General features: G+C 43.6%; 1 protein-coding gene and 1 pseudogene across 1 annotated transcript in view; one reads left to right on the top strand and one right to left on the bottom strand.

Annotated features, from left to right (window-relative positions):
* LOC147435077 (ATP-dependent zinc metalloprotease FTSH 5, mitochondrial-like) overlaps nt 1-17799 on the bottom strand; it is a 49266-nt gene extending 31467 nt beyond the window's left edge. Inside the window, exons 1-5 of the mRNA XM_086491439.1 lie at nt 17614-17799; nt 17317-17449; nt 17024-17120; nt 964-1221; nt 633-887 (exon numbers count right to left, since the gene is read on the bottom strand). Of these exons, the coding sequence (XP_086347565.1) occupies nt 633-887; nt 964-1221; nt 17024-17120; nt 17317-17343 (637 nt within the window). The 5' untranslated portion in view covers nt 17344-17449; nt 17614-17799. The remainder of the gene's footprint in view (nt 1-632; nt 888-963; nt 1222-17023; nt 17121-17316; nt 17450-17613) is intronic.
* A 1181-nt stretch (nt 17800-18980) lies between these two features.
* Nucleotides 18981-20130, top strand: LOC147435076 (uncharacterized; annotated as a pseudogene).
* Nucleotides 20131-25674: the final 5544 nt, after the last annotated feature.

Raw genomic sequence — 25674 nt, 5'->3', positions numbered from 1 at the left:
GACAAAGTATGAGGAGAATTTACCCAGCTGGGATTCCACCTTCATGTGGCCCCCCTCTTCAAACGTAGCACTTCATCCATCTCCTACAGCCCTGACAGCATACCCTCTGTCTATAGTATATACTCCTTACAAAGTTCTAATAGAGATTCCTCTAGTTCTACAGATGACAAAGTATGAGGAGAATTTCCACCTGTTCTATTGGATTGGATTGTATATTAGGAGCTTTGAGAGCTGAAAATCAAGAATTAGTCTTGTTTTCTTTTTACTGTGTTTAAATTTTAGTCTTATTTGCATTGCCCTCTCTGATGTAATAGAGAGGGAGAGAGAGGAGACTTCTCAGCACTAGCCATTGACCCGCACTCCTTCCTCACTCTTTTTTTTTCTTTTTGGGAGAAGGGGGAAGAGTGGGGGAATTTTAACGTCGTGGGACAATCCCAAGAGACATCAAAAATGTGTGTGTGTGTGTGTGTGTGTGTGTGTGTGTGTGTGTGTGTGTGTGTGAGAGAGAGAGAGAGAAAGATGACTAATCATCATGGATACCCAGCTAGCACAACAAGGCTTTGAACTTTTCACTTTTAAGGACAGCAGCTAGATGTGACTACACCCTCAGAGAGAGAGAGAGAGAGAGAGACCTTTGGTTATTGCTCGGTCATCCACAAATGCTCCAAGCCCAGAGACCACAACAAATCCCAAAGCCAAAAGTCTTAAAAACCGCCACATTTGTTGTTTCAGACCACCCTCAGAATTGACCATATGGACAGGAGAATTTGCACTTCCCAGAGCACCGTCCTTTGTGGTGCTACCAAGGCTACTTAAAATGGGTGGAGCCCCCCCTACAGAGGGCACTGAGGATCCATTTACCATCCCACCCAATCGAGCTTTGACACCTGAGGAAGAAAACATCTTAAGACCGCCTACTTTCCAACCTTGAGAAAACAGAAAAGGAATATAAATGTTCCAAACCTTCTTTAAGTGTCATAAGCAACTCATGCTCGTCCAGCTTATCTACCTTTACCAAAGCTTTCAAATATTCCGCCAGAAAAGCTGGTTTATACCATTGATGGGGCGGGCATCGCTCATACCAGTGTATGACATACTCTGGGTTTGTTTTGTTGAAATCTTTTAGTAGTGCAATTTCTGCAGAATCCTCACTCTGCTTTAGCCTCTTTGCTAGGCTGTCAATGTATCCAGAATATGCACGTTCTTGAAAATGCTGGGCCCCTGCATAGCATGCCAAAAAACAACTTAGCGTGCAAGAAAAACTGAGATCGTTGTGTACTAAATATTGTGGTTTGAAACCAATGTACATCTTCACTGGATGAGTGCAGTGATGTTCCAAACATATCACCCAAGAGAGTAGTTTCAAAAGAAATGTTTCATGGCTGATTAATCAAACACATGATGTGTAGAAGATACTTAAAACTGGTCTCCTCAAACCGAACTTCCTTAAGAAGAGATTATACTAAAGTGAACCAAAAACAGCCATAGAGATCTGCACTCTTGTTCATTTCCTATCATTCCATTAAAACAATGGAAGAGGTAAGTTGTGTCTATACATCTTATGAAGTCGCTTGCATGATGCATTCCATCGTGTTCATCACTTCAGCCCGCTGTGCAATTTTGCTTTTGTGGTCTAGAAATCTATCCAAGATTTTGCTGGACTTGGATGGGCCTCTCATTTTGTTCTAGCTGCCTATTAAGATGTGTGATCCCTGTACTGATGTTTTTATATTCATCAATAGCAGCTTGCCAGTACGTGTACATCTCCTTGCCATAATGGCATGCAAATGAGATGCACCTTGTACCCATAGGTGTGCTGTGTCATCACTTTGTGACATAACCCCACTTAAAAGAAGAGTAACCGCCCTCAATTACGCCTTGGACAAAAATCTCCTTGGTTTCTTCTACCTCTGGTTGCTCCTCTCGCTCCCTGTCCTCTAGCACTTCGCCTTTGAAAGGCCTCAATAGATTCACACGGAACGCATTGTGAATCTTCCAAGTATCGAGCCCCTCTCTTCACCGAAAAGTAAAAGGAACCATCATCTAAGCTAAAAGGAATCACTAACCAAGGAAAGAAGTTGAAGGATTTGTGAAGGTGTAAAGCTAGCTCTTCACCAGTGCCCCTGAAATTGGTATCAGACCTTTGAAAATTTTGCACTAATCCGCTGATCTCCAAAAAGTTTTTTTTTCTCTCGTGTTTTTGGTTGTGTTGGCAGCCCTTCGATGTATACTCCTCCCACTCATGGAGCACAAGGCTTGCCATTGTGCGTAGAGCCGTGCGTCTTGAGCATCGAAAAATAGGTATACCGTGTGTTGCATGTGGGGTGCGCCAACGAGGGGGTAGATAGTCTCCCGAAGAATAGTCTGCGACCTTCCTTGAACCAAGTTCAAGAAAGATGGCTCATCGCGGTTGTGTGTGGATTATCAACAAGATGACGGTCAAGAACAAGTTTCCTATGCCTCCATCGAGTACATTTTGGAGCGTCTCAATGAAGCGATTGTGTTTTTGGAAGTCAATTTCAACAGTGGCTACCACCAGGTAAGAATTGCAAAGCGAGACATCTACAAGACCGCCTTTAGGACCGAACGTAATCACTAAAGGTCATTGTTATGTCGTTTGATCTAACGGGTACGTTTCATCTTTTGATGATGCATATCTTCATTGACTTGGTCGATAAGTGCGTGTTTATTTTTCTGGATGACATTCTCATTTTCTCCTCTTCTTGCGAGCAACATGCTATTGATGTGGAAAAAGTTTTGACCCGATTGGATGCTAACCGTCTTTACATTGCAGCAAAAAAGTCGGAATTTTTTTTGACAATTGTGTGCCATTTGGCCTACATCATCTTTTCCGAGGGCATTCGACTTGATCCCGCGAAGGTAAGTGAGGTAAGAAAGTGGCCTATGCTTGAAACAGCATATGATGTTTGCTCATTTTTGGGTTTGTGTCAAGCATACAGTTCTCACATGAAGCACTTTGCACATATTGCCGCACCATTGTCTGATTTCATATAGGGTGTCAAGACTCGCCGTCGGCAAGTTGTCATAACCGATGCCGCTAAGGGTGCTTCTGAAGCGCTCAAAGTAGTAGTCACTGAGGCACCATGCCTCGCCCTTGCCGTTTGGGATGAGCCTTTTGAGGTGTTGACTAACGTTAGTAACATTGCCCTTGGCACAATGTTACAGCAAAACAACCATCCAATGGCATTTTTCTCTCCTAAAGTGAATAGTGCTGAGAAAAATTATTTTGTCTATAATAAGGAACTTCTCTCTGTCATTCATGCATTGAAGCATTGGAAGCATTAGAAGAATTTCATTTATGGGCGGGAGCTTGTAGTTCGCATAGATCACCAAGCACTTAAATGGCTTCAATCTATGCCTAATGCACATTGGAGTGATAGACAAGCACGATGGTCTCAATTTTTGAACAATTTGCTAGTATGATTATGTCCCTGGAAAGCTAAGTAAGAGCATGGATCACTGCCAATAGCTCTTTTTCATAAATCTGTGCTACCAATTCTGACCTTGAAAACATTCTGCTTCAAAAGCAATCACATGGCCTTCTTGCATCAAGACCGCTCCCAGACTACGATCACAATAAACTTAGAATGGCTTTTACAAGTCTGGCAAAGCCAACACTGATCTAGTAGTCAATTTTTCCTTAAGTCGCTGAAACACAATCACCTCTGTCGGTCCCCACCAAAAAGGGACTCCTTTCTAAGTCAATAAGTGCAAAGGCAAAGCTATCTCTGCAAACTTCTGAATGAGCTGCAGATAGTAAGAACCCAAGCCCAAAAAGCTTCTGACTTCATAAACATTCTTAAAGTCATGCCAATCGCGGATAGTGTCACTTTTGGCCTGATCCATCTGTACCCTTTTTGCTGTATCCCAAGAAATGTATCTCAGGCAAGAAAAACTCGCTCTATTTCACATTTATAAGCAATTTATGCTTCCTCAAGTGTTTGGAAAACCCAAATGATCGGTACTCTCTGAAAATCCAAAAAGTCGTCATGAAAGCTGTCTTGTAGACAACTTCAAGAGCAATACAGATCTGATGATAATCACTCTTCAAATCAATTCGGCAAGTAGAATTCTGAAGTTTGTCGAGTATATCATTGATCCTCGTAATGTGAAACTCTGTTTTGGTTCATAGTTTCTTTATTCTGGCCTCGGCTAACTCTGTAAGGTGGCCGGTTCGGTGGCGTACTACCAAGAATCAATCATGTGATCTTCATGACGTGAAGGAGGCAACTCGCTTAGTACGCCTTCAGAGAAACGGTCAATCTCTATTGCAGAAAATCCTGTCGTTTCCTTTCAAGGTCAAACATATTCGACCTTCAATCACCATTCAGTTCTTTCAAGAAAATCGAGTAAAGAAAACTGGATTTCATCAAGTACAATCTCTTTGCTTTTCATTTGTCAAAATCGCTTTCTTAACTCGATAGTCAACCACGGCGTTGTTCTTGTGGTACCAAGGGATTCCTCGGAGAACATCACACCCTTTCAAAGGCATGACGTGAAAGTCCTTGTGCCCTAAACACCAACATTGCAAATGAAGTTTGCTAATGATCGGTGTAATGGCAACATCCCGTCCAGGAGCCGCTAGAACTGCCTCCGCCTGTGGCCTCAGCTTGTCCGGCGTAATTCCAAGTGGAGCCGCCAATTCAAGTAAAGAGAAGTTGGCCTTGGCTCCTCCGTCAATCACTTTGCCCCAAGTGCGGCAAAGTTTTGTACTTTCGTTTTGGTCGGTCCCCACGCAATGTGGTACCAGTTCTACTTTCATCTTTCCTTTCCCTCCGCACTCGGTTGCTGCTCTGTAACTCTCAAGTTTATCTTCCGGTGGTCCTTTGGTTCATCTTCTTTTCAAAAGTTCTTGTTCATGTCCTTTCTGCGAGTACAGGTTCCGCTTTTCTACACTCGTTTGTCCTTTCGGCTTTCCTCTCGACCTGAGAGGAGAAGCAATTGGCCACATGCCATCTCGAGTAAATCTTGTCAATCGGGTAATTCTTTAGGTGTTTTGCAAGTCTCGGGTCTATGAAGTACTTGATAAATCTTTTCACAGATGTGTCAACCTGCAGTTGACATTTGTACTCCGTTCTGGTAAAATTTTCCACCAAGAATCTGTCCAAATCTAAATTCTTTTCTTCAGTTCTCGCGCCGGATTCCAACTTTTCTTTTGCCTGCCCCTTGTTAAAAGTGTTATCTTTGTCACATTCTCCGAGAAAACCCATGTGAAATCTGGGATTCTTTATGGCTTTATGCCTTGTAAGACAAAGTGATGAAGACGGGAGCGCACCCGATGCGCGATGTATGAAGGGTGGGAGTGGCTAATAAGTCCGGGGTCGGGACACGGAGATTCTTTCACAAAAACCTGTGTGTGTTGCAAAAAGGATCGGATCCTTCGTAGAAGGAAAATCTTTTTGTGCTCTGATACCATTGTAACCGGCTTAGACACTCCAAGTGAGAAATCAATAGCAACACACGAACACAAACTTCATAATCACTGAACTTTAATGGGGGGAGAGGGAGAGAGGGAGAGAGAGAGAGAGAGAGAGTCTAACACGGCCCGGCGGAGTTCCGTGCCCAAAGGTATTGGCCCCAAAGATTGGCGCCCTTTTCGGTATTTCTTTTTATATTAATCTTTGGGCAAAGTACAACTCTCGCGGGTGCTCGCTCTCAGACTCTACATCTAGATGCTCTGAGAAGTGAGCCCCCTTAGGTCACTAATAAACATTACAAGGGATGCCAAAAGCAGAGCCCCAAAAGCTTCAAACTCAAAAGCAACGATCCCTCAAAAGCAACTGGCTCAAAATCTGCCAGTAAAATCAGCCAGTGCAAAAAGTGGAATTCCATACAGGCTGCCACGTCAGCACTTGTCAGCGCAAAACGCGGAAATCCATAATGTCTGCCCATCAGCATGTCAACGCAGATTCCAGAAATCCATACAGTCAACCATGTCACCTGCCCGTACAGTCAGTCCGCGGGAAGTCATGCCACTTCATCATTTTGTGACACATTCCTCCCATGCTTCTTCTCCTCGGACATTAAAGAGTTGATTACATCGTGGAAATCTGGTGTTGAATCCTTCTCCTCAATGATGGTCATTATCTGGTCAAAGCTAGGTGGTAAGGCTGCTAGAAGAACTGCAACTTTGTCCTCCTCTAGTATTGCACTGTTTACATAAGCTAGTAGTGTGGTCATGCTTTTAAGGTCATTGACCAAGCTTGCAATATCTTTGTTATGTTTCATTTTTAATTTGTATAGATCCTTCTTGCTCTTCTTTTTTCTAGCTCCAAAGTTTTTTTCTAGTGCTTCCCATGCAGCTGATGAGGTCTCACAATCATCAGTAAAGTGTACATAATTGTCATGTAGTGCAGTGATTATGATTCCTAACGTCTGCTTGCCCTTGGCTTGATTTTGTGCGCTCATAGCTGTATGCTCCATCAATGGATGACGAATCAGTGATCGTTGGCTTAACTACTCCCCACAACTGCTTTTCATTAAGTAGCCTTTCAACTTGGTTTGCCAAGTGTGAACGCCCTCCCCGTTAAAATTCCTAAGCCCCTTCTCTTCCATTGCGCTAATAGAGGGGTCTTAGCTTAGGAGACTCTCCTAGGCAATGTCTACCTCTTTACACAAGCATGACTAAAAAAACATCCCCATAAATGTAGATTATGACATACATTGCAAATGGCGGTGGAAGCGGGCCCTTAAATAGGCTAGAAACCTTTGGGCTAGTGGGGCTGCGGGATCACCCCTTGGTAGGGGGTTGGAGGCTTGGGAGCTTCACGCAGTAGGGTGCTGGAAGGGGGTCCTTTATGAACGGACCCAAAAGCTCTTTTAAATGCAGTTGACCGCGGGTATAGTGGCATCCACTGGTCGAGAGAGGTGAATAAGAGCACCGGTCGCGATCAATCGCATGAGAAGCTAAGGTAACGACGCCACCGGACGGCGATAGGACAGGCAAGCAATCGAACTGGAAATGTCCGATCGGACCCGAAAAAGTAGTGCACTAACCAGAGGGATAGTGTGGACTCCTAGCTTTGGTCCCTTGGTCAATCGAAGATGGTTCCAAGCAAGTGAAGAAGGCTACAATGCGCCAGTTGTGTCCCCTCACAAAGGAGTGGTCAAAACCCTAAGAATAGGGTGTTCTCACCACGAGTAGGGCCGACTTTTGGGGCTATTTAAATCCTCTTTTCCACAAGGGTATGGTGAGCATTCAATGCCCTCTTAGGTGAGCGCACACACTTTTCTGAGCTTCAGATATGCTGGAAAAACAGAGGATAGACATTGGCAAGCTTGAAGTTTGTTCAAAGCATTGATTGACAAAGCCTAGCTCAAAATTGGTGTGGATGGGCTTAATTGAAAGCTCTCGACAATGGCTTCACACACACATAGACCACAAAAGCAAATACACAATACAATGGTTGCAATGCCAATGTAAAATGGGCTCGAAGTGAACACAAAAGGATACAAATTACTAGAAAATCGACAAACAAACTATTTACCTAGATGAATCTAGGATAAGCCCAGATTCACCCTTATAGGAAAGTGCAAGGTATAGACCCATGGTAGTCACCCACAAGACAATATAACCGACACAAAAACTAATCCAAATGCAAGTGCAATTACAACATACACTAATTAAATGCAAAGAACCTACAACTCTTAATCAAGCTTGACCGGAAGGTAGTGGCTCAATGGACTTTCACCATGAACTTGCCCACACATAGCTCAATCATGAATTGATTTGAGAGTAGAGAAACCTAATGGAGATACTAATCACACTAGCACACAAATGCATAGCACTAATCCTAGCTAGTATACCATGGAGCTCTAATACCACTTGATGGGAATGGGATCATGCTAGCTAGGGTGGATGAAAGACAAACATCGTGCACACAAGTGAGTGTGTGTAGGGCCTAGGCTAGATTATCACTCAAACAAATTAGGTCCCAAGATAGATTAACTTGGACTCATAAACACGATCTTGAGTAGTTGCTAACCCATCACAAGCTCACCATAAACAAGAGAGATTTAATGCAAACTTGGAATGGATTTGTTTATTCATGAAATGAGCTTTAAGTAGCTCTACAACCTTGCACAAATACATGTGGGATAATTCCACCTATTCTCTACTCGACTCATACTCTAGTGACTCTAGGACAAAGCTCACACCTTACATCTTTACATTGAAAATTTGTTGTTTCTTATCTCTCAGGATGTGATATGATTTTCTGCATTACATGGTTTTGTGAGCATGCTCCGCTCTTTGATTGGAAAGCAAACACCCTCACTCTCTCACCGGAAGGTTCCTCTCCCGTGGTCATCCGTGGTAAGCAAGGCCTCCATTCTTTACCTCTCATTTCTCATCTGCAAGCTAAGCGTGAGTTACAACGAGGAGCTCAAGCAGCATTCATCTATGCCACTCAAGTGACTCAGGACCTCAAGACCCCAGAATAATACTCACGTTTGTTTCAGAGTTATGAGCATCTTTTCTTGCAAGATGATATTCCACCCCCGTCTCCCTCCCGAGCATCCAAAGGATCATCGCATTGAACTCATGGAGGGGGCATAGCCCATTAGTAAGGCTCCCTACCGTTTGAACAAGTCTCAAGAAGCACAGTTAGAGCGGCAACTTGGCCAGGGGTTTCATACGCCCTAGTGTAAGTCCTTTTGCTGCTCTTATTCTGTTTGTTCGCAAGAAAGATGGGTTGTCTCGTTTCCGTGTAGATTACAAGGCACTCAACAAGATGACCGTAAAGAACAAGTTTCGGATGCCTCGCATTGAGTATATCCTCTATAGGCTCAATGGCGCGAAGGTTTTCAGTAAAGCCGATCTCAAAAGTGGATACCATCAAGTAAGGGTATTCAAGGGCGACATCTACAAGACGGCTTTCCGCACAGAGCAGGGGCAATGGGAGTATGTTATTATGCCTTTTGGATTGATAGGTGCCGAGGGTACGTTCAATCGTCTTATGGTAGGTCGTTTTGGAGACATGATTGGCGTGTGTGTTTATTTTTTATAAAGAATTTTGCATGCATTGTCGCACTCATGATTGATGTTTTGAAAGGGGTGAAAACTCACCGATAGAGCGTAGTTTTGCCCGAGGCTGCCATTGAGGCTTTTGAAGCTCTCAAGGTTGCGGTGACTGAGGCTCCGTGTCTCATCCTTGCCTCTTGGGATGACCCCTTTGAGGTATGACGGCTACGAGCAACATCGCCATAGGAGCTGTGCTACAACAGCATGGCCGTTCAGTTGCATTTCTCGGTAGAAAGTTGAACAATGATGAAAAGAATAATCATGTGTATGATAAGGAACTTCTCTCTATCATTCATTGTCTCAAGCATTGGAAGCATTTTTTTGTATGGTAGAGAGTTTACTTTGTGTACTAATCATCAAGCCCTCAAATGGCTTCAATCTATACCTAGTGCACATTGGAGTGACCGCCAAGCACGGTGGTCTCAATTTTTGAGCAATTTGGAGGTTTAATTGCGTATGTTCCAAGTAAAGCTAACCCTGTTGCAGATGCGTTAAGTCGCAAAGGACACATTTTGACTTTTGAGACAAGTTCACCGTCTCTATTCAAGATGTCTCTTTTGAGAGCATGAAGAACAAGTATGCAGACTCCGAGTTTGGTAAGCTCAATGGTTGCAGGCTCTTGCTTCCCAAGGGCCTAGCAATTATCTCATTCGTGATGGTCTTTTGTATTTTCGCCACCGTCTGTGTGATTGTGTGTGTTGCCTCCTCTTAGGCAAGCCATATTGCACGATGCACATGATGCACTCACGGGTGGGCACAAAGGCATGAATACCACTTTAAAAAGATAGAAAGATTCTTTTTTTTGGCCTAAAATGCGAAAAGATGTGTTCAAGTATGTCACACAATGTTCCATATGTCAAAAGGTAAAAAAGCTCCTTGGGGTAAGCAGCAAGGCCTCTTGCTACCGCTGCCTATTCCCGAAGGACCATTTCAGGGCATTTCCACGGATTTTGTGACTAATCTTCCACCTAGTTTGCATTCTAGAAACAAGGTGGATAGGTACGTAGTGTACGGCATGTTTTAGGTACGTATGGAACGTACTACCGTATTGAACCACCTTTCAGGTACATAATAGGTACGTACCATTTGTAAAAAAACCCATATTTTATTGAAAACCCATACTCATAAACAAATTTACATTACAATGTTGAAAATCACCATATTGGACGACCGGTTGCAATTGGTCTTGCACACACTTTAATTTACTCTCTAGAACACATAAAAGACTCCCGTTAATTGTCCGCCACTCGAACACTGGATCGTTTCAGCAAGTTTTGCATGTTGATTCCTTGTAAGGCCATAGTGACAGCACAAGATGTAGCACGTCTGTTCATTAAGCACTCGTATCCCCTTTGTGGTTTGCCAAAGTCGATTGTGTCAGATAGGGATGTCAAATTCACGTCACATTTTTGGAAAGCGCTTCAAGTTGAACTTTTCATCCACATTTCACACACAGTTCGATGGTCAAACTGAGATCTATAATCAGTTGGCTTTCGATGTTTTGAATTCTTGTGTGATGATCAACAGTCTCATTGGGAGCAGTATCTCCCATTAGTTCAAGCAATTTTGAATGCCTCATATTCTAGTGCCCTCGGTAGAACTCCGTATGAGGCAGCATTTGGTCGTCCGTTTCAGTCTTTGTTGACTCAATCGGTGAGTCAGTTGCCTGATGCCAATACTGAGAGCGAGTCTTTGGATGAGATTATTGAGAGTGTGAAGCATCGGCTAAGCAAGGCTCAAGAGTCTTATTCTCGTCAGGCTAACAAGAATAGTCAGGATGTTACCATCAAAGAAGGGGATTAGGTCTATCTTAGGATCAGGAAACAACGTCTCAAGCAAGTATCTAAAGTTGTCTTTTCAAGTATATCATCCTTTTCCAGTCATTAAAAAGATAAATGAGGTTTCTATGAAATTGTAGTTGCCTAACTCATGGTCAATGCACCACGTTTTTCATCTTTCTTGGTTGAAGTAGTTTCAGGGAGACCCACCAAAGGACATTTCTAACGAAGAAGATCCAGAGATCATTGATGAAGTAGAAGTCATGAAACCGGAGTAAAGTTTGTTGCACCGGTTTCACCATGGATCAAAGAAGCAAGCACGACAATACCTTTTGAAGTTCAAAGATCAAGGAACCCACGAAGCACTGTCGGTTGATAAAGCATTTTTCACAGACTACCCTGAGTTGTTGGCAGACTAGAAAGAAGCCATGCAGCTTGGTACCAATTCCTCACCTTGAAAGGGGGGGGATGTCACATGCACATCTAACCCTATGTGCATGACTTAAAGTAGTTGCATACCCTCTAATTGCACACCTAGCATGAGCATTTTTTACCACTACATGAACCCAATTACACTTGCATATGAACCACCTCTTATAAGGTCATTTTATTTTAAGTGACTTTTTAATTAAATCCAAATCGTGGGGCTGTTATTGCACTACTCGACCCAATTGCTGGGAGGTATATAGGCAACCATGGGGCGCATGGAAGAAGAAAAGACAGATAGAGCACAGGCATCCGTAAGCTCTCAAGCGTATTCTCAGCAACATATCAGTGTTTTCAGCCGCAAGCATCAGTATTTTCAACAGTCAGATCAGCGTTTTCAGCCTACCACACCTTCCCATACCCGATTCCTCGCCTGATCCCACAAAACGCCATCGGTTCAGCCAGCGTTTTTAGATTTCAGCCCATCGGTGTTTTGCATAGCCTCATCATCGCCGGCACATGTGCAGATTTCAGCCCTAGGACAGCGCTCAGTTTTCAGCCAGCCTCAGCCCTAGTGTTTTTCATTTTCAGCCCTCAGTTGTCATCGACGTCATCGTCATCGTCGTCAAGTACCACAGCATCTAGAGCATTGTGCCAGACCTTAGTGCAATCTAAAGCAAATACCTCTCTAGCAATAGAGAGGGGGGGCCCTTGGAGGGGGGTTTGGGACCCCATCTGGTGTTGTCTCTCTCTCTCTCTCTCTCTCTCTCTCTCTCTCTCTCTCTCTCTCTCTAGCACTCTCTTGCACTCACTCGCAGTTTGCATTCCACCCTCTTGTTTTGGTCATTGCACATTCACTCTATAAGCAAGGAAGGCTCTCCCTTCCTCCAAAGTAAAAGGAACCTTGAGCACCCACTGAACACTCATCCTGAGCTTACACCATCATTCACTTCCACTACACATTACATATTGACATATCAGAATCATTTTACAAAGTCGTGGGGGCTCAATCTGACACTGCTCAACCCACACTTTTGCGCCTATATAGGAGACCCTAGGGGTCACCTTTCCAGACATCCAATACCCACAGTACAAGTACCGGCAACACAAGCATCTTCAGCGTTTTTCAGCCATCAGCCCACCCCAACGTTAGCAGAAGCATCAGCCCAGCATTTTCAGATTTCAGCCCTAGCCTCATTGTCAAATCACAGTTCCAAGCCGATACAACCAAACGCTCCCCACGCCGCAACCTGCGTCTCTTGGAGGTTTCAAGCATACAACTAAACGCTCCCCAAACACTCAATCTGCGTTGTTCACAAGTTTTGCAACATACAACTAAACGCTCCCCAGACACCGAGTCAATCGTTCAAAGGTTTTCCAACATACAACTAAATGGTCCCGAAACATTCGGTCTGCGTCGTTCCAAGATTTTTCAACATACAACTAAACACTCCCCAGACACCCGATCTACGTCCTTCATAGGTCTACAACAATCAAGAACACTCCTCCCGGGAGTAAATTATAAACCATGGACACCAACATCAAAACCAAAATCGAACAATTCTCAAATCGACACCAAGACAGGTTCAAAACAGATAAACCATTTCAAGCAAATTTCAAACAGTACTTTCTCAAACAAAGTTCAAAAGTATCTAAATATAAAGCGATTAGAATATTCATTTCAAGTTTTTCTCGAACAACCGTACTTTTGTCCTTCTGTATAAAGGTGATCATACGATTTCCGATCTGGTGTGTCGTGCCATTCTTGTCATGACAAGGCATGCCCAAGAGAGCATCGCAATTGCCCAACTTCATGATGTGAAAATCTACTTTCCCTGCTATCCTTGGTGGCAAAGCATCAATGAGAGGTACCACCATCTATGTTTGACCAATGGCTAGCTCGGCTTCGAGTAATCATAGTCTAAAATCCATTTGCTTGACCAAGTCGGGATAGATGAAATTCTCAGTAGCTCCCGGGTCAAAGAAGAGTAGAACTTTCAAGTTGACTTTTTCATATGCTCTGCGCAATTCATTAGAACTTTCGAGATTAATGCCATAAATATCACGTACAAGTCCAATGGCAGGTCTAGCTCTCTTAGCCGGAGGTGGTCTTGCGGGTCTATCTGCTGTCACGAGACAGGCACCACTTGCCAACGGAAAAGAACAGACTGAACAAACTTTTAGCACTTCAATAACAACTGAATTGAAAGAGACGCACGACACACGAGACGAGGAGTGGTGGAATTCCATCCCAAGAGAGCACTGGCCCCAAACCTTGGCACCCCTTTTGATATTTCTTTATATTGCTTGAACTCGATACAACGCTGGTACTCTAGACTCTGCACCTCCACACGGGAGTGTGCCAGAGATTGGGCCCTCTGCACATATTTAAAGGCCCTTGGCCTATGAAAAGCATCAAACTCAAAAGCAATTGGTCCAAAAACATCTTCTCCAAAAGCTGCTAGCACAAAACAGAAAATTTCGTACAACTACCACATCAGCACGTACCGACGCAATTCGCGAAAGTCCGTACAGCCTACCACGTCATAAGTGTAAATCATGGACATCCGTACAACTACGACGCCATCACCTTTTTTGCAAGAGATTGAGTGTGTGTGGTCCCGTTTTATTTTAAGGGCTTTAGGTCCCTTGGGCCCCATCGGACCGGGTCCCATTTCTTCTTTAAAAATAGGCGACTCGGCCAAAGTTTGCAAGTTGGTGAAACTTCTTTTGTTGCTTCTGCTGCTTCTAGGATTTAGAACAGACTGAACAGACTTTTAGCACTTCAATAACAACTAAACTGAAAGAGATGCAGGACACGAGACAGGGAGTGGCGGAATTCCATCCCAAGAGAGCACTAGCCCGAAACCTTGGCGCCCCTTTTGGTATTTCTTTATATTGCTTGAACTCGATACAAAGCAAGCAATCAGTACAACGTCGATACTCCATACTCTCCACCTCCACGCAGGAGCGTGCCAAAGACTGAGCCCTCTGCACATATTTATAGGCCCTTGGCCTATGAAAAGCGGCTGCTGCGTCGAGCATATGACATTAGAGACAGAGAAGTCGGTGAGAGAAGCTTCACCAAAGAGCGAGACAACACACTTGTCAACCATCCCATCGTGTATCCTTCCACACCGAGAAGCATCGACAAAGAGCGAGACAACCCACCTATCAACCATTCCATCGCGTATCCTTTCACGCCTTTTTCTACCTGCCACCACAACCTCACCTCTATCTTCGTTTGCTCCAAGCACTAAATCTTCTCTAAATTCCACCTAATTTGCCTTTTTTCATAATTGACCACACATACTTGAGCCACTCGACGAGGATTTGTAAGTCGGTAAAAACTTCTTCTTCTTGAGCTTCAACTAGGGTTTAGGCACCTCAGCCGGAATCTGTAGGTTGGCTAGGGTTAGACTTGGGATTCCCTAACCGTTAGGTGAAACTGGCCCGTAGACTCGCTAGAGGGTAGTAGACTTTAGCTTTCACCCAATCTTTACTTGACCTTTACGACACAAAGCAACTTCACGAATGAACATGTGATTGGAATTCAACACTTCAAACAAAAACACGGCTTGGCAACTAGACTCTAGAGTGCTTCCAAGCAGACAGCGACAACCTATAGGCCCCAAAGATTGGCGTCCCTTTCTGTATTTCTTTATTCTTATTGCAAATAAACAATCCGTACACTTTCATCCAACTCTCACCATGCTGTCCAAACTTGTCCATGACTATGATTGCAGGTTTTTGACCAAATTTCGGTACATAATGGCGCCAAAACCCCTGTAGGTCAAAAGTACACGTCTAAGACACTTTCCCTCGCATTCTTGAAGCTTTCCGGTGAGCTCCAGGTCAATTTCAGCATGCTGTAATTCCCTCTTTAGTCACTCTCAGGTGCCCAAAGCCCTGTTTAAACATACCAAGGCCTTCCCGAGGCTCCCCTAAAGATCTCTTGCAGTTTAGGCTCAAAACCCTAAACCTGCACAAAAACACAGCGGGCTGTAATTTTCTGTTTTGGATCGTTTCGAGCGAAGCGAAAAGGTCTACGCGTGTCTCAGGTGCTCCGCACGCAATGGGACACTTCCCCTTTCACTTGGACGAGTTTTCACGCGAGAAAACTCTCCATTTTCACAATCCTTCGCAATGGAACTGTGCGCACCTGTGGAAGATTAGCAATTAGCTAATCCGGTTTCTGTACAGAAAGCTCTTGCCTTGGCAAACGCGCAAAGGGGAGAGATGCGTGAGCAAATCATCACGCTACATGAGACAAGGGAGAAGAAAAGCTTTCCATTATATGTTGTGATCACCTACACCCACTACTCAAACACTGTGGTTACTTATGTGCAAAATCATCCTCCACTCAATTTTGGGCGCCCCCTCTTGGATGAGGCTTTTGAAAAGTGTGTGGCTTGTAGGTTGCTCTCCTACTGCCATGTGTCCACTTTACTCCTTTTGGTTTAATTTCCTAGTACCCACCAACTTATAAGTGTCGTGTGGGGCCTAAATGACTTTGAACTGAGCCTAGACACCCTTTTACTGCTCGGATTTCAATGCCAATCGGCCCGACCACCTCGTGGCGCCCTTCCCATCACTGTTGCGTGTGAAACTCTCGGCCGTCGGCCGTTTCACACTGGCCATACAATGTCTGGCCATTTGTGACTTCAAAAAGAGGGTCCCAAAAATTAAATAAAAATCAAGGGAAAGCAACCAGCAACTAAGGATAGTGGTTGCCACAACCTCGTGACATTAGGTCTTCAATGGCTTGAGTTTGTGAGGCCCATGTGATGGTGTAGGACGTTGCTAGGCTGAAAAACGCTAGGGCTTCTCCATGATTCTCATGTATCGATAGGAGGGAGAATTTGGGGGGGGGGGGGGGGGGGGGGGGGGGGGGGGGGGGGGGGAGAGAGAGAGAGAGAGAGAGCTTTTTAGTGGTTTTTAGACCTAGGATTCCACTCTTAAGTTGTAACGACCAACCAATTTTGTTTGTATGTGAGCGCCAGAGCGTGAGCCCTTGAGTTCAGTGCACTAGCCGCGAAGTTCGCGGGAGCAAATCCTCAAAGTGTATAGCCCTAATTCTCAAGTGCGTGTCGATTAACTTTTCGTTCCAAATTGCACAAATGTGCACATACATGATTTTTGGGTACTGAGGCCCATATCTCACAATCTCAGTGAAGTATTTGTCTTTAGAAACAGGACCCACCCCTTTATCCTAGGCTACATGCTGGTATTGCCAAACACGTTGCATTTACCCTAGGCAACATGCTGTTGTTCCAAGATTCCCACCAAAGTGTACCAACCCATTAAACATGTGTACAAACCATTTATGCAAGAGAGTTTCGAAATCGAAAAACCTATCTAATGAGACTTGTCCCAACATGCAAGTCTTGTGACCAGGCTCACAAAGTTGCTGGTACAAAATACCTTAGACTCGATAGACAAACCTTGGCTTTGAAGACGTAGTAGCAGCATGTCCACCTTCTTGCACATAAAGCCATGTGAGGCCAAATGGTTCAGAATTTTGGGGGCAAAGAATTCATAATCTTCTTGACATGCAACATGACCTCACATTTTCGAGCACTTCATGGCATACTTTCATATGAGTGACCCTTTCCAACACTGACACACACCCACAAAATCCCCTAGCGCTAACTTTTCAAAAAAAAGTATCAGCAAAAACGCTGGAGACATAATTGACAGCACTTATCATCTCTAAACCTAGTCAACTGAACATGTCTCAATTAAACAAGAAGGGATGTAGAAACAAAACTTATACCGCTACAAGTGCGAGGGAACACATTGGTTTCAATTCCTGAGATAGTATCTCGGATGTTGCCGAATGAAAGACGTAGGCGGTTTGACAAGGGCCCACTCTGCACAGCAAAAGGAATGTAAGTAAAGGCTTTGCATTTATACTGGTAAGCTGTCAAAGGACTGGCCAGAGGCAGTGCCACCCACACCACATGATATGCACAGAAAATTTGCAAGGCCTGAAATAGCGTAGGTTGCAGAAGCTACAAGGCAGTACTGTGATGCCTGCATAATGAAACTTACGTTTGAACAAATTACCTTTTTGAGAAGCTGAGACCATGCCATTGTATTCACAAACACCGGTAAGTCTTATGCTGAACCCTTTAATTTAAAAGTAGTCAGAACACACAATCAGAAGCAGAAGCCTTTGACATTAACTGAAACACTTTTCCTGCAAAAAGCAAACACCATCAGTTATACACATACCAGCAATCTAAGCTTCCTAAGACCTCTATGACTAGTGCCTCGCATGTGGTTTTAGTGAACATTAGTTAAGAGGAAATGGGTTACGAAATCGAAGGACAGGGGAACGAAGGGCGTGTGTATGTACGTTACCTGAGTGAGCCAAAGACAGAAAAGGACTCCTTGGATCGCGCCCATTAAAACCTTGCTCTGCTCTCTCTCTCTCTCTCTCTCTCTCTCTCTCTCTATGCGTCCCTCAAGACCACCATGCCTCGATTTCTTTTCGATCAGATATTCCGACTAACGAGTAATTGCATGTTGGCTGTGGTATTCCCTTTGGAAGAAAGTTGGTCTTTTGTTGGCACTGCCGTAAGGCAGGGTCTATAGGGAGAAAATTTGCTAGCATGGCCATAGAGCCCTAGGCCAATGGGGAGTTGCCAAGCAAGGGTATGTTTTTTAGGGTGGACTGCATGCATTGGATTGCTATTTATGTTGTTGAGGCTTGCTACTATAGAGGTATTTCTCAATTGAAATTTGGCATCTAGAAGGTTTTGTGCAATGTGGAGTGCTGAGTGTTATTTTTGGAATGCAACTGTCGCTTTATGACAGAACGATGAGTTGCAACCGTGTATGATAACGATTTGCAGGTGCTTCGATTGTCCTCTGAGAGACCAGGTGCTCTCTCTCTCTCTCTCTCTCTCTCTCTCTCTCTCTCTCTCTCTCTCTCTCTCTCTCTCTCTCTCTCTCTCTCTCTCTCTCTCTCTCACACACACACACACACACACACACACACAACCTCAGTTTGTCTTCTTGTTGTTGCGCAATCATTCTGTTACAACTTTTGGATAGTTCACCGATTCGGCAAAACTGAGAATTGGAAAAAAAGTAGGCTTTAGTTCCTCCGATAGCTTTTACTGAGTTGTGAGCTTGTGCTCGGTTTATATATGTAATGGTGAGGGCTTTCTCCCCATATTTGACTAACAATAAATGAAAGCTACACAGGCTGAGAAAACTCAAGAGGTTCAATGGCCACCCAGCATTATAATTAGACTTCTTTTGCAACTAGATGTGTGTGCAAGTGGCTATGCATCACTGTTTGCCGCAATCACATTTTGTGTGCATCAAACTTAGATACCTACTTTCCTCTACCTCGACTATCCTATTCATGGATGTGTAACTGTAACGCTTATATTGATTTCTTTATAGATGGATTGTGAGAAGCTGATGAAAAAAGTGTTGGCTGCTCATACTCGAGGAAAGGCCATAGGAAGAAGGTATTTCAAATGTCTATTGTCTTCTTTCAGCAATACTTTCACTTATGTTTTTGAAACGATTGGAAGGAGTATTGGCTGGTGTATACATGCGATAAAATTGAACTTCAACAACCCTGTCATGTGACGTTCAGACCTCTCAGATTGTGGTCTCATTGTTGGTGTCAAGCCACCACAGGTTAGTCTTATAATTGATTTCTGCAGTGTGCTAATGCTATGCTATGAAGAGAATTTGATGGAACAACTTTGATGTCTTCCATCAAGGACACTTTTGTCGGACAAGGCATATGCCTTCTTCTCTCACACAACTCTCGACTGAAGAATGTGCCTCTGCAAGTACCCTCTTGATCATGGGATCCACTTGTCAATAAAGCCTTGTCCAAAAACGTTTTAGTGCAACCATGGACTTCCAACCATGGAGAATTGTGGGTGGCCTTTTGCATAGAGCTCTTGCGACAGCCCTCTCAAGTGCAGATGGTATTGTTGGAGGTGGTGTTGCAACTCAATATTGGGATTCAATTCAAAGACATCGGCTACCTTGTGAAGCTGCAGTCCATTGTTGTAAGCCATATCTAGTTTGTTTTGCAAAAGGATGCAACAGGCTTTGGGCCTGCTTGTCAACTATCAAGTTGCTCTCCTATACCTACCAAATGTTCTCCTCGATATCAGTGCAGGAATAGTCTCTTGGAACAAGAAACCACCCTTACAATGGTGCTTATGCGTGTTTTCTGCCAAAACAAGAGACAACTTCATCTTTACGTAGAGAAATGTACAAAGGATGGTTGGAAGCCAGAAATCGAGGACATCAGTACATTGCTCAAGGTATGCGTTGACCTTGTAGATCTTGATAAGACTAAGCAAGTGCATTTGCATGTCATTGAGCTCGATATTTACATCCCTCTCCAAGTCAATAGTGCCCTCGTTCACAGTTACATGAGATCTAGAAGCATGCAAAATGCATGCAGAGTCTTCAAGAGTGTGCGCAAGTAGGATGTCATCTTATGGACAACCTTGATCACAGGATACACAAATTGGTCTTTGTGAACAGGCTTTTGCATCATTCGACTCGGAGGTCGACTCTCCAAACCATGTTACACATGCAAGCATAGTGAAAGTGTGCCCAAACATGCCCAAGTGTGGGCTAGTTGCGCATGCACATACTGGCCTTCTTGAGGAAGGCTTTGGCCTAGAAGTCACGCCACATTACTTGGATGAGAGTTCATTGTCATTTTGTGATCCTCCTCCTCCTTCACGTCAAGGGGAAGTAGTTGAGAATCAGCAGGCCATGGGAGGCAGTGGCCGTAATCGACCCGCCAAAGATTTACAAAAGCTCCATACACATGCATACATAGAGGGCTTCATAGCTGCATATCTAGAAAGCCTTACCTTGGTGAGATAGGTGTTCCTTTCCTTTTCAAGAAAGTGTCTGCACATATTTGGCGCACCTATGCAGCATGGTACAAATCGGTGAAGTAGAGGTAAAATGTTTGGAAGCAGAGGACAACTTGTGCACATAGGTTCAAGTGGGTTTTTTGTAACAAGGCTTAAGATTTACTTAGTTAGCCCAAAGTGCTCAAAAAGTGTTGGAAGGTCATTTTTCCACGATAGGGTAGTCAGTTTAGCCAGCACTTTGTTTCCATCCTCTGACAAAGCATTGAGATTATTTCTTTTGTAGTTTTATTTCTTTTGCTAGGCCATTGGCACAAAGATATATCGAATTTTTCCTATGGGCTAGCATTGGCCTTTAGATGATGCAAACATGAGTTGCTTTCTTTCTTTTTCTCTTGTTTTGGGCTTGCATGCTTTTAGGTTCATCTTCCTAGACTTTGTCTATCATTTTGATTTATTTCACTTATCCAGGTTCAAAGAGACTACTAGCCTTGTTGTGGGTGGATTTCAAAATCTCACTTGAGAAGCATCAGGAAATAATAAGCACCTTGAGATCCAACATTTGAGCATTGATGCCTAGGTTGGTTTTACCTTATTTATGTCTTAATTAATGTCTGTCTCATATGTGTGTGTTCATTTTATTCCCACAGAAATGGGGTTAAAGTACTGCATGAGGCGGGTCTCGCAAACGCAAGATGCGGATGCAGTCCTAAGCATGAGCCAAATTTAACTTTGTCCTTGAGATCAACAATGCCAACATCGCTAATAAGGAGAATGTTTCAAGTCTGGCCCTTCCATCAATGAAGCCAAAACCCTCATCGTCAATTTTATGTGCAACTCATGCAAACATGTTGGCACCTCTTGTCAAGGGACCCGAAGACAATAAATACCACAACACTTAATTTGCTTTGAATTGCTCACTTCTATCCATTTTTGCTTGTTTGTCTACTTCTTGTCAAAGATATGCTTGATCAATTTAAAGAACCTGTACTTATGATTTTTTTTTGAAGCTTGATCTTACTTAATTATTTTATTTCTGTGTGTGTATCTCCACATATACAGTGAAGTGGAAAGTCTTACATTTCATACAATATACATATACATGCGTACCCATGTATGTACACACACACACACACACACACACTCATACATAGCATCAGGAAGAGAAACCCACTGACATGGCGTTTTGGTTTACAGACTAGTAGGTTTGATATATCTGTTCGAGATCATATTCTTCAATTATTACGGCAGTATCAAAGCTATGTTCATCAATATTCATGGCATTCTTTATTTATAGCCACGGTGAGCAAATTCTACACGGTCTTGGCCTGCAGGCTATTCCTCTCCAGGAAGTTCACGAGCATTGTGGCCTAGTTGTTTTGGAATCATTGCAAGCAATGAAGTCATTAGTTTCTTGATCCATGCCGCACAGATTGTGAGAGCAATTATTGCAGATGGACTTTACACTACACACTAGGCTATTTGGGAGCTTTTGTACCCAAATGGCTGGAAGTTCACACAAGCATTGTGGCCTAGTTGGTTTGGATTCATTGCAGGCAATAAAGCCATTAGTTTCTCGATCTGTCGGACTTAATGCCGCATAGGTTGTGAGAGCATTATTGCACATGGGCTTTACACTACACACTAGGCTGTTCGGGAGCTTCTATACTCAAGTGGCTATCTTATACACTACATATGCCACATGGGGATTTCCTCAAACGGCAAGCTATATAAATGGAAGTGATGATAGTAGGAATTAGCAAAAATAGGCTAGGCTCGAAGGTAGTAAGTGTTACCATATACATGTGGTAGTGATGTGTGTGAACACACTAGGACCACGGGGGCATTTTTTCCCTCTTTAGGAGGTTTTTTCCCACCTGCATTGTATATACGGCCATCACTCTAGGGCTATCTATCTTTCCATTGCACACTAAGTAACACACTCTCTATTGTGTGCCTTGAGCTCCCTTCGTCTTCTCCAAGCTATGTGTGTTTCTCTGCAACCCTAATTCCAACAATTGGTATCAGAGCAGGTCACGTCCTCCCGGGCTTAGTCGCCAGCTGCTCCAACACACGCCTGCTCCCTTTCTCCGATTTCAGTGAGCTTTGGCGAGCGTTCGCAGGTCGACAAAAGTTTTGGGAGAACTCGAAGAGCTTGGTCTGCTCAGAATTTTGATTTGGGCTCATTTCGGCCTCCGTTTCCACTACAGGCAGTACTGCACAGGCTATTTCGTCATTTTGTGCAGAATTTCTGTCAGTGCTGTTTTTTGCATAACAGGTGCCTTCCCGCTCCGTTTCTCCTATTTTCGGGCAGTTTTCACATCAGGTGTAGCATTTACCATGGCTGACAACAACAACACAGATGTGTTCAAGATGTTTGTTGTTGAGGACAGGTTGGATGGGGACAACTACCCTATGTGGGCTTATATGATGCAACATGTTCTTGTGTCAAAGGGTGTCTGGAACATTGTGCAGGGCATTGATGTACGTCCTGGTTCTGAGGATGTAGGCGATGTTGAGGATGTTGCAGGTCTTGCTGCAAGGATTGCAGCTGTTAGAGTTGTTTTGCCTACGGCAGAACAAGCTCGTTGGGATGTTAAGGATGCGCAGGCTCATGCATTGATTGCGTTGTCTGTGAAGCGCACCATTGTTCCTCACATCGGTTCAGCAAAATCTGCAAAACAGGCTTGGGATATTTTAGCAAGTCTTTATGCAAGCCGCAACGAGGCTAAAATTGCTTTGCTACGAAAAGAGCTGGGGTCGAAGATTATGCATGAGGAAGATGATATGGACATTTTCCTTGCTAGTGTCAAGGATATCAATGAGCAGCTTATTTCTGCAGGTGAAGTCATTTCAAATAGTTCCCTTGTGCAGACTGTTCTTGATGCCTTACCAGATTCCTACTAGACTTTTGCTAGTACTTGGAGACTTATGACCCAAGGAAATCCTGAAGTTGTCAAGTTTGATGCATTGTGCACATTGCTGTTGCAAGAGTCACTTTCTATAAAAAACAGGACTAGGCAGCGTGCAGTTGAACAGGCTTTTATTGCTTCTCAAAGAAAGGGTGGTAACAGTAATGCAGCCACTTCTTATGGTTCTGCTGTGAGTGGCAAAAATTCTGTTCCTAATGCTTCTGCTGGCAGCACTTCGTCTGGAAATTCTAGTGATAAGGGCAAAAAGAAGATGCATTGCCATTATTGTAAAGCCAATGATCACTTGATCAAGTCGTGTCCTAAGTTGAAGGCCAAAGAGGCTAAGAAGAAAGAGGGTGGTTCCACTGCAAATGTTGGTTCCACTACAAATGCAGCCATTGTTGAGTCTTCTGTGAAAGGAGACTGTAATGCTGATGTTGATGCAGAATGGGCTTTTAGCGCAGAGTGCACTTACAATCCTGTTGTCCATGATGCATGCTTGTCAGTTGCTGCAGATCCACATGTGTGGTATTTTGACAGTGGTGCTACAAAGCACATTACCTCACATCGTGAATTGTTTACCTCTCTCAAGTCAGTCCCTCATGGGAATTCAGTCACTTGTGCCAACAACGCCTCTTATCCAGTTCAAGGAGTTGGAAAGATTGTTTTCACTGCTGCTAATGGCAGTTCCTTCACACTTGTTGATGCACTTTATGTACCTGGGATCAAGAAGAATCTCTTGTCTATATCTGCACTTGCTAGACTTGGACTTGTAGTCAAATTTGTGGATGACAGATGTACAGTTCATGATCTCAGTTTTGGTGATGAAATTGTTGCATCTGGCCTTTTGTGCCGTGGGCTGTATAAGCTCACTTTGTATGACAAGTGTGGACAAAATTTTGCAAATGCTGTTGCAGATTCAAGGGCTATTTCAGATGCAAAACTTTGGGATGCACGTTTTGGTCATCTGAATTTTGCCAGTTTGTTGCGTTTGCAGAAATATGATATGGCTGCTTCTTTGCCGCCTCTTGAAGCACCTGTCAAACATGTTTGTGAAGGCTGTATTTTGGGTAAGATGCAACGTTCTAAATTTCCAAAGGATGGTTCAGTTCGGGCCACATGCACGTTGCAGCTTGTGCATAGTGATGTTTGTGGGCCCATGCAAACTCCGTCCTTGGGCAATTACCTGTACTTCGTGACTTTCATTGATGATTACTCCAGGCATGCATGGGTATTTCCGCTTAAAGCGAAGTCCGAAGTTTTTATGTGCTTCAAACAATTTCTGGCTATGGCTGAAAATGTCTCGAAATGTACTATGGGCACCCTCCGTTCCGATCGAGGGGGGCAATATATGTCTCATGAATTTAATGCATTTCTGGCTAGTCGTGGGATAAAACACCAATGTACAGTGCCTTATACACCTCAGCAAAATGGTGTTGCTGAGAGGAAAAACAGGTCACTGACGGAAATGGCACGATGTATGGTCAAAAGTCAAGCTTTGCCGCATTCTTTTTGGCTTGAGGCCATTATGTGTGCCACTTATGTACTTAATAGGTGTCCTACGAAAGCTTTGCAGTCTATTACTCCATATGAAGCATGGCATGATATAAAACCTTCTATTGAGCACATGCGTGTTTTTGGCTGTTTGGCATATGCTTTGGTGCCACAAGTGCATCGCAGAAAATTGGATGATAAGGCTGTCAAATGTATTTTTGTTGGTTATAGTGCTGAAAGCAAAGGTTACAGGTTGTATCATCCACAAACAAAACATATTCTGGTTTCTCCGGATGTAGTGTTTGTGGAAGATTATGTTCATCCCTTGCTGTCATGTGCTAGAGACAGTAATGTAAGCTCACAGGACATTTATGACACTTTGTTGCCTCTTTTCAGTGGTGGAAATACGAATGTAAGTTCCAATGAGGCAAATGTACAGCCTATGGGGGTTTCTGAAAATGTTCTAGATCAGCCTATTACTGATGCAGATGTACATGATGTACTTGATGAGGAAAGGGTTGAAAATGAGCAAGCTAGAGGTATGCCAAAATGGCTGGTGCACACTTTGCGTGACAATAAATTGGATGCACCTTTGTCTAGTCGTACTCGTTCAGGCTCTCGCCATGCATCTTATGCATCAGATTGTTATGCTTTGGCTGTGTCTAGCTTACATGATGTTGAGGAGCCTCTGACTTTTGATGAAGCATAAAATTTAGAAAATTGGATGGCTGCCATGCAATCAGAATATGATGCACTTATAGAAAATGACACATGGACTTTATGTGATTTGCCTCCTGGCAAAAAGGCCATTGGTACGAAGTGGGTTTACAAGTTGAAACGCAAGCCGGATGGTGAGATCGATCGCCATAAGGCTCGACTTGTTGCAAAGGGTTATGCACAGCAAAAAGGCATATATTATGAAGAGACTTTTGCTCCCACTTGTCGTATGACTACTGTGCGTTTTCTATGTGCATTGGCAGCTCATTTTGGTTGGGATGTACATCAATCAGACATTGTTACTGCTTTCTTGAATGGTGACATATTTGAGGAAGTTTATGTAACGCAGCCTCGCGGTTTTGTCATAAAAGGACAAGAGGACAAAGTGTGCAAATGTAACAAGGCTTTGTATGGGTTGAAGCAATCTCCTC

Source organism: Adiantum capillus-veneris, chromosome 19 (genome assembly GCF_014529385.1).
Source record: "Adiantum capillus-veneris isolate H3 chromosome 19, ASM1452938v2, whole genome shotgun sequence".
NCBI lineage: Eukaryota > Viridiplantae > Streptophyta > Polypodiopsida > Polypodiales > Pteridaceae > Adiantum > Adiantum capillus-veneris.
Note: the sequence above shows the minus strand (reverse complement) of the source record. Positions and strands in the feature narration are given on the sequence as shown.